General features: G+C 38.5%; 1 protein-coding gene across 1 annotated transcript in view; it reads left to right on the forward strand.

Annotated features, from left to right (window-relative positions):
• LOC125939152 (translation initiation factor IF-2-like) overlaps positions 1-4,815 on the forward strand; it is a 10,740-nt gene extending 5,925 nt beyond the window's left edge. The window contains exon 3 of the mRNA XM_049654667.1: positions 1,685-4,815. Within this exon, the coding sequence (XP_049510624.1) occupies positions 1,685-1,764 (80 nt within the window). The 3' untranslated portion in view covers positions 1,765-4,815. The remainder of the gene's footprint in view (positions 1-1,684) is intronic.
• Positions 4,816-14,811: the final 9,996 nt, after the last annotated feature.

Below are 14,811 nucleotides of genomic sequence, written 5' to 3' on the forward strand. Positions count from 1 at the left end.
CTCTGTATGTATGTGTATAGATAGATAACTGTACATGGATAGATAGACAGGTATATGCTGTCTTGTTTGAACTTAAGTTGAAGTTATCACATTTCATTGGTAAATGTTTCATCAGGTGTCTCCTATAATCAGAGATATTCACTTGCATAATGATAAAACCATTAACCAATATTAAAGAATTTTACTATTGATTCAATAATATTGTCTGATATATAGCCCCAGTTCATATTTCTCACATCATCCCCAAAATGTTTATTTTTTAAATTCTGAATCCAGTCAAGGACTACACTTGGTTGCCATGTTTCTTTGGTCTTCTTTAACCTGCACAGTTCTCCCTCCCTCAGGTGTTTTTATATTTCAAAACATTGGTAATTGTGAGCAGTCTAGATAATTTATTTTAAAAGTTTTTAAATGCTTATTTGTTTTTGAGAAAGAGAGAGAGAGAGGGAGAGGGAGAGGGAGAGGGAGGGTCAGAGGGAGAGGGAGATACAGAATGTGAAGCAGGCTCCAGGCTCTGAGCTGTCAGCACAGAGCCCAATGTGGGGCTTGAACTCATGAACCATGAGATCATGACCTGAGCTGAAGTCGGGTGTTTGACTGAGCCACCCAGGTGCCCCTAGATAATTTATATTAAAGACTATCCACAGTTTAGATTTGTCTCTTCATGATAAGTTTCATGTTAAACATTTTGGCAAGGATATTATATAGACGATGTGGTATATTTTCCATTGTATCACACGGTGCCCCATTATTGGTCATGTGAAGTTTGATGACTTGGTTGAAGTTAGGAATTTTTTTCCTCAAAATTCTATCATGGAAAAATTTCAGATATACAGACTAATTGAAAGAAATTTTCATTTAACACCTATGTGCCCATGTTCTAGGTTTTTTAATGTACAATTGCTGCATCCTGCCGTTGTCTTCATGGCTCCTCACCCATCATTCTGGTCCAGCTTGGAGGTCCAGCTACAAACCAAAATGATCTTTTCAGAAGGCAAATCTGATCATGTCACTTCCCAGCTTGAAGCCATCTGTTGGATCCCCCTTCCTGTCTAGAGAAAGATCAAAACCTTCACCTTGTCTCCAAGGCCCTGTCCCTGGTCCCGTCTCCCTACTTTACCTAGTTCACTAGATCTCTCTCCTCTTGGCTGTTTGCTTTCCAAAGACACTGGCTCAGCTTCTTGAATTCTCCATGATTCTTCCTACCACTTCACATGGAAGGCTCTTTTCTTTTCCTCTTCCCTCCTCTTTTTTTTTTTTTTTTTTTTTTTTGCTAATGAAATTCTCCTCCTCCTTGAAGGCTTGGCTCAAATCTCACTTCAAGAAAACTTTCTCTAATTGCCCAGGGCAGGTCAGATTCCTCTGCTGTATGCTCATATTACTTTATAGTTCTCATCTGTACTTTTGCAACATGTCAGTATTAGAATGAAATAATTCATTATATAATTAACAGCTTAGTGTCCATAAACTTCAAAATGGCAGAGGCTGGGTCTCTTTTTTAGTCATATCCCCATTGCCCACATCAGTGCCTTGCACATAGAAGTTGCTGAATAAATATTAGCTGAATGAATGGTTAGTATATACAGTTGTATATGACTATGTATATAAAAATATATATATGTATATATAAATGTATATATATACATTTTTTTCCCCAAGTCAGTACATTCCCTTTTCTCTTTAGGTATTGATGTCGAGCTGGACCATTATAGAAAGCTGGAAGTCTTAAAAAGAGGATTTAATACAGTCTTTGGATTAAATTGAAACTCTGCAAAGATGGCCAAGTATGGAGAACATGAGGCCAGGCCTGATGATGGGCAGAATGAATTCAGTGACATCATTAAGTCCAGATCTGGTAGGTAACGGAAGCTTAAGAAAATGATGGATTATTATGAATAAATTACTTTAGAAGACATGGGCTTTTTTTTGGCTTGTTTTTGCATTGTTCTTGTGAGACAAACTTCTTTTGAGCAACACAGTTCTGATAAGTGACTATTGTAAAAAGTAATGAATGGGTCTCTGAGTGTCCTGTCTTAATTGCCAACTCATTTTGGTCTTATTGTATGCTTATGGACACTGTTTGGTGAAATGCCTTCTGCCTCCTGTAGTTGAATGCTTTTCCTTGATGAGACCACCACTTTCCACACAGACACACAGCTGAGCAGTTTTTTCTTGTTGTTCGAAGTTTTATGAAGTTGAATGGATTACGTGCTTAAAGTACAAAGTAGCACAGTTTCTGGTAAGGTGGTTCTTCCTGAGTCTTGCTTCCATTACTGTATATCCTTACATCACCATGTCTTTTTGGTGGCCAGGGTCAGGCCAACAGATATCTACCTTTGCTTTCCTTTTTGAAACTTTTTATGAGTCTTCTGAAGGTACACTTTTCACATGGGTAACCTAAGTCAGATTGATGGTTTTCATGTGACATTTAGATTGGGGACTGAAGGGTACCACTCTCTTCCTCGTTTTTATATATATATAATTGAGTGATTTTTGACTCTGGCTGTACAAATGAACAACTGGGGAGGCTTTAAAAAATGCAGATGCACTGGCTCCCCTCCAGACCTGTTGAATAAAAAATTTCTGCATTTTTAAAAATCTTCAAATATGATTCTGAGACGGGCTCTAAGGGGAGATATTTTTGAGTAGACAGGGACTTTCTGACTTTTGAAAATTACACAGAACTCCACCCTGGGTGTGAACACTATACTTAAGTAACTTTGAGAGTTACTTTGAGGTATAAAATTACTTCCAGTGTAACTTGAAAAACAAAAAAAGGAACCTAATCCCTGTTTTTGCTGTGTGAACCATCTTTATACTATGTTAGGATCCTGTTTCTTAATTATTTGAAATTGCAAAAATACGTACTGAAAATAATCTGTAAATTAATAGAGACATACATTTAAGATACATATTTCCCTCCATGATACTGGTGTCGGTTAATTGGTAAAGGTTGTGGTTGTTATAGTCTTGGCTCTAAATATGTAGCTACTGTTGTGTAACTTTAAGGATCTCTTGGAGGTACAGCTTAATATCCTGTGTTAAAGTACACTCTTAGGATGTTTTATTTCTCTAAATTTCTTTTTGTTTAAGTGTTTTCGTAGTGTGAAGTACTATGTAGATAAAAGAGATTATGAATATCTTCTTAAGAGCACAGAATGTAAATCCAGAAATATGTAAATGTAACAAAGAGGAAAAGAAAAGACACAACTTAACATATCCATGTTTGTCATGGTCTATAAGTTGCGAGGAGGCATATTCTTGGATAGTTTTCTGAGTCAATGTCCATTACAGTAAGACCTTTGATATTGATAACTAGCCATGTCCATAGAAAAGTAATTATATAAGTTTAAAAATATTGAGTATATCTGATGAATACACATAACTCTTCTTTAAATTAAATATTATCATTTAAAAAGACTGCCAGTTTTCTTACATTATTGGGGGACAGTTGGGCAGAAATTCTCATGTTTTTACCATATACATACCATTGGCTCAGTAACTCTATTTTTAGAGTTTTCCCCGAGGGAATACACAGACATGTACAAGCAAGAATTTGATCATAGCATTTTTATAATAGAAAAACATTGGACACACCATAAAAACTCAGTACTGAGGATTGGTTAAGTCATAATTTCCCAAAGTATTTGTGAAGGAGTACGAGTTCTGATGTATACTTCAAAAACCAATGTCATGGGCCAATAACTTTAGGAAATAAGTGGTTAACCTGCTTTGTTCCTTTAGTGTAGGGCATCGGAACAGATCATGTAGAATCTCAGTGGAGCTAATTAAAATAGGGTATATACATAAAGTAGAACGTTGTACATTTACAAAAATGTTATGGATGTGTATAAAATACATTCATGGTATTGTTAAGTAAAAAGTGTAATATGAAGTCCTATATGTGGGAAATACTTATTTCAAGAAGATTTAGCAGAGCGTATGTTCTTCTTGGTACTGTGGCATTATCATTTTTCTCTTTTTTGCTCATCTGTATTTTCTAAAGTTCTTTAATGAGTCTGTATTATGTAGTTCTTACATTTTTAAAGACTCTCAAATTGCTTAGAGTGTTTTAATGCCACAGCTATGACTGTTACTTTGGTGGCACCTACTTCACAACACATTGAAAAGTTAGCTGTTGCATAGCTGAGATATGAATCACATTCTTTTGGCTGGGTTATGTTGCAAAAGTCCGTAGATAAATTTGGATTTGAATGGGCCTGTATTAGTCCCAATCTTGCTTTCTGGAAGGCACTTTTTTGATTCTTTTAAGGTAAATATTAGTATACGGTGGTCAGGTCTCATAGTACTCTAAAATTTATGTATTGAAAAGGGATTTTTAGTTCATTTTATGTCAAAGGAATCATCTACATATAATGCATATTTTTAAAGATCTTCCTTGGATGTGTTCTATCCTGAATTTTTGACCTTTTCAGTATTTTAAAGGAAAATGCAAAACTATGTACTGAAAATAATTTGTAAATTAACAGAGGTACACATTTAAGATACATATTTTTCTCCATGGGAATTTTATTTTTTTGGGAAATAAAATATAGCGAATTTTCTTACAGGAAAATTTCAATACTAATCTGTTCCTCTATATTTCTTCCTTTTGGGGGACTGGATTTGGGGGAGGGGTAGAGATTGGGTGGGGAAAAAATTGCTATTGAGAGTATATTGATCACTTAAATCTGGGTTTATGAAGATTCTTCTCTTTCTTCCCTGAATCCTTGGGTTTGGGCAGCGTGAAAGCCTGGCATAATAGAAATATTTGTGCATTTAAGTTACTAGAATTATTTCAGAAATTTTTTTTTTTTTTTTTTTTTTTAATTTTTGGGACAGAGAGAGACAGAGCATGAACGGGGGAGGGGCAGAGAGAGAGGGAGACACAGAATCGGAAACAGGCTCCAGGCTCCGAGCCATCAGCCCGGAGCCTGACGCGGGGCTCGAACTCACGGACCGCGAGATCGTGACCTGGCTGAAGTCGGACGCTTAACCGACTGCGCCACCCAGGCGCCCCCAGAAAAATTTTTTTTAATTTTAGAGAGAACAAGCAAGCGGGGAGCAAGGATAGGGGTAGAGGGAGAGAGAGAGAGGGAGAGAATATCTTAACCAGGTTCCACACTCAGCATGGAGCCCGACGTGGGGCTCAATCCCAGAACCCTGGGGTCATGACTTGAGCCAAAATCAACAGTCGGACACTCAACCCACTGAGCCACCCAGGTGCCCCAGTCTCCTATATGTTCACATTGCTATTTGGCATTTTTCTTGTTTTGTGTGTTTGTTAATGTCCTCCCCGCTAGAATTTAATTCTACAAGAGCAGGGACCAGTACATCCCTGGCATCAAGCCTAGGGCCCAGCTCTTAGTAGGTGAGCAATGAGTGTTTATTCAATGAGAAAGGCTACAGAGCTGGAAAGTGCCAGAGCTGGGATTAGAATGCAGTTGCTCTGACTCCAGAAACTCTGCGTTTGACCTCTGCATATTGCCGAGTCTCCTAATTTACAAGGTAGTTTATTTCACTGCTGCTGGATGATTCTTCATTTGTCCCTGAACTTACTGCTTATTAATTTTGCACAGTATTGATTCGGTTTATACGTCCCTCTGTCTCTTCCCTCCTATTCATAGACCCTGGGCTATGAGATAAGCTTCTCCAGGCTCTCTGGCACCATACCCCTGCCAAGGGAGGGCCAGTTGTAGGAGATGCAGCCTGCTGCTCCCAGACTTTTCCCGGTCTTTCTCGCTTCTAGTCTCTGTCATTTATTCTTAAGGGTTAGCAAAGGGGAAAATGCCAGAGGACAGGCAGTCCTTTGGGTAGAAGGCAGAGAAATTGATAATTTGTTTGTGACGTGAATTCCCTTTTCTTTTTTCCTTTGACTGTTGCTCAAGGCTTTTCACTGGCTGGTAAAAAAAAGGTAGTGGATTTCAGATGCACTGCGATTTGGCACAGTTTAAGTCCTGGTCTGATGCCCAGATGGATATCTCTAGGATTGAAAGAGTTGGTAGAGGTGGGGGAAGGGGGAGGGAAGAAAAGAGAGAGGCCAGTGAAATAAAAATAAAATGAATTATTTAATAAGGAATATTATACCTGGTTACATTTATAGCAAGCCTCCTAGAAATATGCTGTGTTTGCAATAAAGTAAACTTGCTTAACAAGATTCAGTTTTATGAAAATTATGAGGAAGATTACCTTATTTGTTTCTCTTTCAGTGGCCTTTCTTTAGGAAGGACACTGGTTATGTTGCATTTAGGGAGTTCTTGATCTCCTTTTCTCTTTCATTTAAAGAAGTATCTGTGAGGGGATTTTTCTAAATAGCTTGAAGGACTATGAAAAATTATTCTTCCCCCCCCCCCCCCCCAACCTTTACTTGGCTGGAATACCTATGCTTTGGAGCGGGCTCTTTGAACAGGTTTGTTTTTTTCCATGAGCCCTGGGGATTTGTGGTGAGGGACGGTAACCCTGATGGAAATTCAACTCTGACTGAGGAGTGCAGCTATTCTTGTAATGCGTATAAAAATATTCTCCATGTTGTCGCCTCATTACGTTGAAGGAGTGCAGTTCTAGAAGAGCCTTCTGTATTAATGTGATTCTCATGATCTGTTACTGTGGTGGTGGAAGCTCTGTAGGTGACCCATTCCCAAATGGAAAACATGAATTGCTGAGAATGTTCTAAGCGATGGAGGTGCATTAATTATATGGACAGAATGGAAAACTCAATTTTATTGAACCTTACTTGAGGCCAGAAGTTTGAACCAGAGGCTGATAGGATGATTTTCTGGGAACAAGCGAACACGCAAGATTATTGCAGCAGTTGTAAATATTAGTTAAAATTTAATTGTGAAAGGATACTCAGGTGGTTTCAGATGTAGGGGCTAGACTGTTTTCCCTTAAGCTGTGTATGGAGGCAGAGGTAGTTACTATATTACTATTTTTATTTTTTTGTATGCCTTAACTGTTTAATAATAAATATACTCAATTCAGGATTTGAAATGTGAGTCATTGTGAGTTTTTAATATATATTTACTCTTGAAATGATGGCTCTTGGACTGAGAAAACTAAGCCAACTCTAGCCCTTTCACTTTTGCTTCCTCTGCCCTTGGATTTACACCTGTCAACTACAGGAGGCAGGTCTTTTTGCACTGGGGCCTTTGAACAACCGCATACCTGAGGTTTACTTAAATACTGTGGGTCTTATCCAGGAGCTTGTACTCCTGGTCTGGTTAATAAGGGGAATTTTTTTGTGTGTGCTCATGTGGCAGCAATGATTAAGGTTTGGGGTGGTATAATCTCACATTGATTTTGAGAACTCAGTTTCTTTAAAAAAAAATCATTTCTATCATAGCCATTGAGCTCAAAGTGTAAAGCAGAAGACTAATATTTCATAGATGAATATTTTCAAATGAACTTTTCTTTTGATGGGGGGGTGGTGGCTGGGTAGTTATTATGATTTCTGTCCAGTTCAGTAATTTTAACATTTAATTATGTAACAAAAAACTTTTTCCAAAGAGCAGAGAAAGCACATAATAACATTTCTTATGTAGCAGAGAAGCTCATTTAAAAATTGACTTTGTGTCTCTAAAGTGGTACAGCTTTGAAATGAATGCTTCCACTGTAGTTTAAAAAGTATTATCTGTTTAGATATATTTTTTTTAATTCCACAGTTTTAATATTTGAGAATATCTTCCATTCCACTTTCTAGTTAAGATTTTGGTGTGTGTGTGTGTATGTGTGTGGGTGTGTGTACACATGTATATATATGTGTGTGTATATATATATATGTATATATGTGTATATGTACGTATATATATGTGTATATATATATATACACATATATACATATATATATACACATATATATAATGGGGGTGTGGATAGCATTTTGAGGTTGATATTCACTGATTGGTTTTCACAGGCTATGTGTGAATCATGTTATTTAATGTTAATTCAGTAATTACATAGATGGATATGTATGCTTTTATTTTGAAAGTTGGGTTTTAGGCTCATCCTGTGTGGTATTCTTTTTTTAGAGGGAGAGAGAGAGAGCGAGCACAAGCAGGGGAGAGGGGCAGAGGGAGAGAAAGAGAGAGAGAGAGAGAGAGAGAGAGAGAGAGAGAGAGAGAGAGAAAGGATGAGAATCAGAACTTGATCTCATGACCCTGGGATCACGATCTGAGCCAAAACCAAGAGTTGCATGCTCAACCAACTGAGCCACCCAGGTGCCCCCATCCCACGTGGTATTCTTAACTCAGGCTGCATATCAGAACCACCTTCTAGATTCTGATTCAGTCCTGTGGGGTGGGGACTGGGCATCTGGAGTTTTAGCAAGCCCCTTTGATGAATGGAGAAGGAAGGCAGGTTGAAGACTTTTGGAACTAAAGTGAAAATGGTGTGTGCATTTCAGAGGAGTGAGGAGAACTGTAGTCAAATGTTGAAGATTCTTTCTCTACTTCCCTTTGAACATTTAAAAAAGGCAATGGATTCTTGTATTGGACATTTTTTCTTTTGCTTTGTATTTTGAAGAGTTTGGGTTATATTGAGCAAAGGTAAAACCATGGAGAGTGGGGGAGGAGAGTGATGAAATTTGGTACATTTCTTCTCCTGGTCCATTAAACCAGAAGATCATACCAAAATATTCAGCAGCAAAATACTTCTTACTGAGTTCCTTGGTCTTCAGCTCATTGTACTTAACCTCTTCCTGCTGTAAGCCTATGCCATATCCTGAAGTCTTACATGGAGTCCTCTGATCAATTCACTGTAAAAACTTATTGTGTATATTTTCTAAGAAATTATTCCTAAGACAGGTATGTTTTTGACTCATGGTGGAGAAGAGATTCTCGTGTCTAATCCTGTATGCTGGTTTTCCTTTTTTTTTTCTTTTTAGTTAAGTTATAATTTATTCATACAGTGGAATAATTTGAAGTAAAAAATTCACCAGTTTTTTATTGATGTGGGGTGATTTCTAAAGATGTGATATAAAGTATAAAACATAAACGATATTTTGCTAGTTTACTTATATTCTTTAAGGTTGGAGACAATATTACACATGTATTTCCCTCCCTGTTTTTGTAATTTTATTTTTAAAATTTACTTATTTTTTTAAAGTTTATTTATTTTTGAGAGAGAGAGAGAGAGAGAGAGAGCGAGAGAGAGAGCACGAGCAAGGGAGGGGCAGGGAGGGGGAGAAAATCCCAAGCAGGCTCTGCACTATCATCGCAGAGCCTGACACAGGGCTTGAGCTAATGAGCCATGAGATCATGACTTGAGCCAAGATCAAGAGTTGAACACTTAACTGACTGAGCCACCCAGGCACCCCTGTTTTTGTAATTTTCAATAGGTGGCATCTAATACTTATATTTAATATAACTGGACTTCTTTTGATATAAAGTAATTTGCCTATCATTCTTTTAAAATGAGTGCATTTTAAAAAATGAATAATTGTTTTTATGTCAAAGATGAATTAACAGTGAAGTGACTTTTGGACCGATTAGGAGTTAAGTGACTTTTGGGCCACTCTAGCAAGTTCCTTTGAGGATCCGTAAATATACCCCAGAGGTCTTGACATGTCCTCGTATTCATTTAACTAAACCAAGCCAAACCCAACTCCCACTTTCTTATAGACCTTGAGTTATGTCTTTGAGCTCTAATCTTTAACCTCTTTGAAGATATAGGAAGAGATTTTAATTTCTTCATTGATTAAGCTTCAGGTGGTTCAAAATATGTAATTTCTGTTATATATGTCACTGTGTGGAATTTGACATCATGTGTCAGAATTTAAGGGGACCTGTTCCTGGGGACATTTTTAAGATTGAGGTTTAAAAAGGGAGCACCTGGTAGGGCATAAACAGGATGATGATTTCTATCTGAATAGAGACTTTTGTGTAGAGGTTGGCCATGTGGGAGGTATGGGGAAGTTTCAACGAACTACTTAGGAAGGAGGCTTCTCAGAGTTATTTGAAACAGACCACAAAATAAAACCAACAAAATCTACTCCCAAACAAATAGACTTAAAAACAAAATTTGGTTTTAAGTTGTAACCGATTCATTTTTCAATTGTTATATTGCCAGTTTTAAGATATATTGTCTTTTTAAAATTGAGATATAATTGACATATTAGTTTCAAATGTAGTGTAATGATTTTTTTTGTATATATTTTGAAATGATCACCACAGTAAGTGTAGTTAACACTATTAGCATAGATAGTTACAAATTTTATTTCTTGAGATGAGAACTTTTAAGATTTACTCTCTTAGCAACTGTTGAATGTATAATACAGTATCATTTAACTGTAGTCACTGTGCTGTACGTTACACCCCCATGATTTATTTATTTTATAAGTGGAAATTCGTACCTTTTGACCACCTGCATCTATTTCACCCATCCCCCGTCCCCATCTCTAGCAACCAGCAATCAATTCCCTGTATCTTTGAGCTTCATGGTGGTGGTGGTGATGATGGTGTTTTAGATTCCACATACAACAGGGATCGTATGGTATTTGTCTTTCTCTGTCTGACTTATTTCACTTAGCATAATGCCCTTTGTGAAGGCCCATCCATGTTGTTGCAAATGGCAGGATTTCTTTCTTTTTTATGGTTGAATAATTATTGTATGTATACATCACATTTTTTTTTTTTTTTAATCCATTCATCCATTGAAGGACATTCAGGTTGTTCCCATGTCTTGGCTGTTGTAGATAATGCTGCAATGAACATAGGGCTGCGTATATCTTTTTAAGTTAGTGTTTTTGTTTTCTCTGGATAAATACAGAGAAGTGGAATTTCTAGATCTTATGGTAGTTCTATTTTTAGTTCTGTTTTTTGAGCAGCCTCCATATTTTCCATAGTGGCTGTACCAATTTCCATTCTTGCCAATAGTGCACCAAGATTTTGTTTTTTCTTCACTTTCTTGCCAACCTTTTTTTTTTTCTGGTCTTCTGTTTTTAAATGTTTATTTTGAGAGAGAGCATTGGTGGAGAGGCAGAGAGAGAGGGAGGGAGCAAATCCCAAGCAGGCTCTGTGCTGACAGTGGGGGAAGAGGGAGAGCCCAGTGCGGGCTCAAACCCATGAACCATGAGATCATGACCCAAGTCAAAATCAAGAATTGGGACACCCAACCAACCGAGCCACCAGGTGCCCCATTTTTCTTGTCTTTTTTTGATAGTAACTATTCTAAGAGGTATTAAGTGATAACTCCTTGTGGGTTTGATTTACATTTCCTCAGTGATTAATTTGCACTTCCTCAGTGATTAATGATGTTAAGCACCTTTTTATCTACCTGTTGGCCATTTGTACGTCTTCTTTTGAAAAATATCTATTCAGATCCTCTGCCCGTTTTTAAATCAGATTTTTTTTTTTTTTTTTGCTATTGAATTGTATTAGTTCTTTATATATTTTGAATATTAACCTGTTGGAGGAAGGCATTGAGAGGATGTGACCACTAACTGACTTGCGAGCTGGACCTGGGCAATCAGAGGCTCCTCACCCCCTCCTATGTCCTTGGAATGTACGTTGTGCCCACTGTTCCTGCCCTAGGAACTACTTCTGCTGTTTCTTTGGACTCTCCTTGCCACCCAGGCACCCCTGCATGTATGTTTTTTTTTTTTTTTTTTCCAACGTTTTTTAGGGACAGAGAGAGACAGAGCATGAACGGGGGAGGGGCAGAGAGAGAGGGAGACACAGAATCGGAAACAGGCTCCAGGCTCCGAGCCATCAGCCCAGAGCCTGACGCGGGGCTCGAACTCACGGACCGCGAGATCGTGACCTGGCTGAAGTCGGACGCTTAACCGACTGCGCCACCCAGGCGCCCCTGCATGTATGTTTAAATGAAACATTTAGGGATGTCTGCCACCATCTTACCTATTTAGCAGCCCCCCCCCCCCCAATAGGCTGTGAAGGAGGCGCATGGTTCCATGTGAGTACTGCCCACAGCCCTTTTCCTGACTTTGTGATGTCGCTTGCTTTGTTTTCTGTGCTTGGTTGTTTTACCCCTCCTAAGCTGCCAGTTTGGAGACCTCCATTCTTCAAACAGCATAAATGCCACAAGGCATTCTACTCTTCGATCACTGAGCCAGAATCAATCTCTCCCTCTTGTTCAGTCTCTATTTCTATTTTTGGCTGTTCTTGCTTGTGTATGGTCCATGCTCCCCTAATCTGATTTTCTGATGCCAGCCTTCAGCTTAGTCTCCACATGCAGTAAGTGCACAATGAAGGCTTACTATATATGCTAATGGTTAAAAAAAAATCAGACTTGCTTATATACATACTTTATTCACTCAGCAAATGTCTCTTGTTCCGACATTAGTGCTAGGTGATGGGCTCAGAGGTGAGCAAGACACATGTCTGTTCTTAAGGTGCTCCCAGGCTAGTTGGGAGGAGAGAAATAAATAGAAATCCTGTACAAGAAACAGGGCAATGCACACAAGGCCACGGGAACATGGAAGGAGGAAGGAGAAACTCTTGTCTTGGTAAGAATGAGGGTAGGGTTGGTGGTAGCACCTTAACAGGGGGGAATTTGAAGCGTGCCTTGAACGATGCTCAGGAGGTAGGCATGTGGACAGTGAGGGAAGGACATGGCAGGTTGATGGAAAAGAGCAATGCATTTTGAGTCTGTTGCTGGTAGATGAGTATGGCTGGGGCCTTGTGGATGGTGGGGTAGGTTGGGGCCAGATTTTGAAAGCTTTTCTGAAGCAGGCTAAAGATTTCACTGCAGGGAGCCACCACAGGAGTTTTAGTGGGTTAATGATGGGCTTAGTACTATTTTTCAGAAAGATAACTTGGTTGGCAGTGTGAAAGGTAAATTTAGTAAGGGAGCAGAGTTGGGGGGAGGCAGGGAGTGGGGAAGGGTTATGAAAATAATTGAGGGTAGAGATTATGGGGGCCTGAACCAAAGCGGTACAAGTGGAGATGAGTAGGGAAAGGATTTGAAAGATGGTTAGCAGTTAGTAACAACATATATGAAACTGCCATGTAAACCTCACTTTCACAGGATCGGTTTTATGTTTTTCAATTGGCTGCATAGGTTTTTTTCAAATCGTGTTTAATTCGGGTTCTCAGCACTTTTAATTATTAAGCTCTTCCTCCATAATTAATTTTTTTAAGCTGATTTATTTTGCCTAAGGACATAGTTCTTTTTTTTTTTTTAATTTATTTATTTTGAGAGAGAGAGAGAGAGAGAGAGAGAGAGAGAGGGTGTGCTCATGCACGTGTGCAAGTGGGAGGGGCAGAAGGAGAGGGAGACAGAGAATCCCAAGCAGGCTTCTGTTGTCAGCAAGCAGCCTAACTCGGGGCTTGATTCCACTACCTGTGAGATCATGACCTGAGCCAAGATCAAGAGTCAGACGCTTAACTGACTGAGCCACCCAGGTGCCCCCAGAATTAATTTTCTTAACTTGCTTAATTTCTACATTTTAAAGGTAGCTTTAATTACTCATCAATTACATTGACTACTGCTGTTTTTCTAAAGTGTTATCTCTTGGTCAGTTTGTTTCAGTAACGTTGAATTGAGTTATTTCAATAGCATTTGTACTTTTTCTTTTCTTTTTTAATGTTTATTTATTTTGAGAGAGAAAGAGAGAGACTGAGGGTGAGTGGGGGAGGGGAAAAGAGAGAGAGAGAGAGAGAGAGAGAGAGAGAGAGAGAGAGAAAGACACAGAATCTGAAGAGGCTCCAGGCTCTGAGCTGTCAGCACAGAGCCCGACATGGGGCTTGAACTCACAGACCGCGAGATCATGACCTGAGCTGAAGTCGGATGCTTAACTGACTGAGCCACCCAGGCACCCCTGTACTTTTTCCTTTAAGTATGTTTTGAAAGAAAAGTCTTGCTTCAGGAAAAAATTAGATTAATTAAAATGTGAAGAAAGAGAAAGTTTGTTCATGTTTATTTAGTATAATATAAAAGTTCTTTGAAATGGTAACAAAATAAAGGTAATATTAATCTCATCTTAAGTGCAGATAATAGTCCTGGACAGCTAAAAGAAAATCCGTATGTGAAAGGAGTCTGGAAAACTATTTCAGAGGAACTTTGATTGAAGAACAGAATGTTTCATGTGACTGTGTGAAGATAATGTCATACTATATTACTAATTTCAGCTCCAACAGATAGGCTAGAGTAAATGCAAATTAAAAATAAATTAAGAACAGATGTTGAGAAATACCTTTCATTTAGGGAATAATTAAATAATGGAAAGGTCATTGGAGTTTAGTCAATAAAGCTGGGATGCTTAGAAATCATAATTACTCAAGTAACAGATGCTTTTCTTAATATGATGCTTTGCTGTGGAGGTTTGGGTAATAGGAGAAAGAAAAGGCTGTTATTGTATTGTTTTTCTTTTGAGTTCCATCTTGCAAATGCTTATATTCAGTAGGCTAACTTTAAATTCTGGTGTGTAACCTGTTATCTCAGAATGGTGGTTCACTTGACCTTTAAGACAAAATAAAAGGTCTCATTTGAAAACTACGCATTGTTGGGTTGGGCATTGGTGGTGTCTAAGGTTTTGATTTGGCCAGTTTAATTGTCACTTTTGGTTGTGAATCTAGGCTTTCTTTAAGATTCAGTTCCATCTGGGGCGCCTGGCTGGCTCAGTCAGTTAAGCGGCTGACTTTGGCTCAGGTCATGATCTCACAGTCTGTGGGTTCAAGCCCCATGTTGGGCTCTGTGCTGACAGCTCAGAGCCTTGAGCCTGCTTTGGATTCTGTGTCTCCCTGTCTCTCTGCCCCTAACCCACTCGCATTCTGTCTCTGTCTCTCTCAAAAATAAATAATAAAAAACATTAAAAAATTAAAAAAAAAAAAGATTCAGCTCTGTCTTATGTTGTGG

The sequence above is a fragment of the Panthera uncia genome, assembly GCF_023721935.1.
Source record: "Panthera uncia isolate 11264 chromosome B2 unlocalized genomic scaffold, Puncia_PCG_1.0 HiC_scaffold_24, whole genome shotgun sequence".
Lineage (NCBI taxonomy): Eukaryota > Metazoa > Chordata > Mammalia > Carnivora > Felidae > Panthera > Panthera uncia.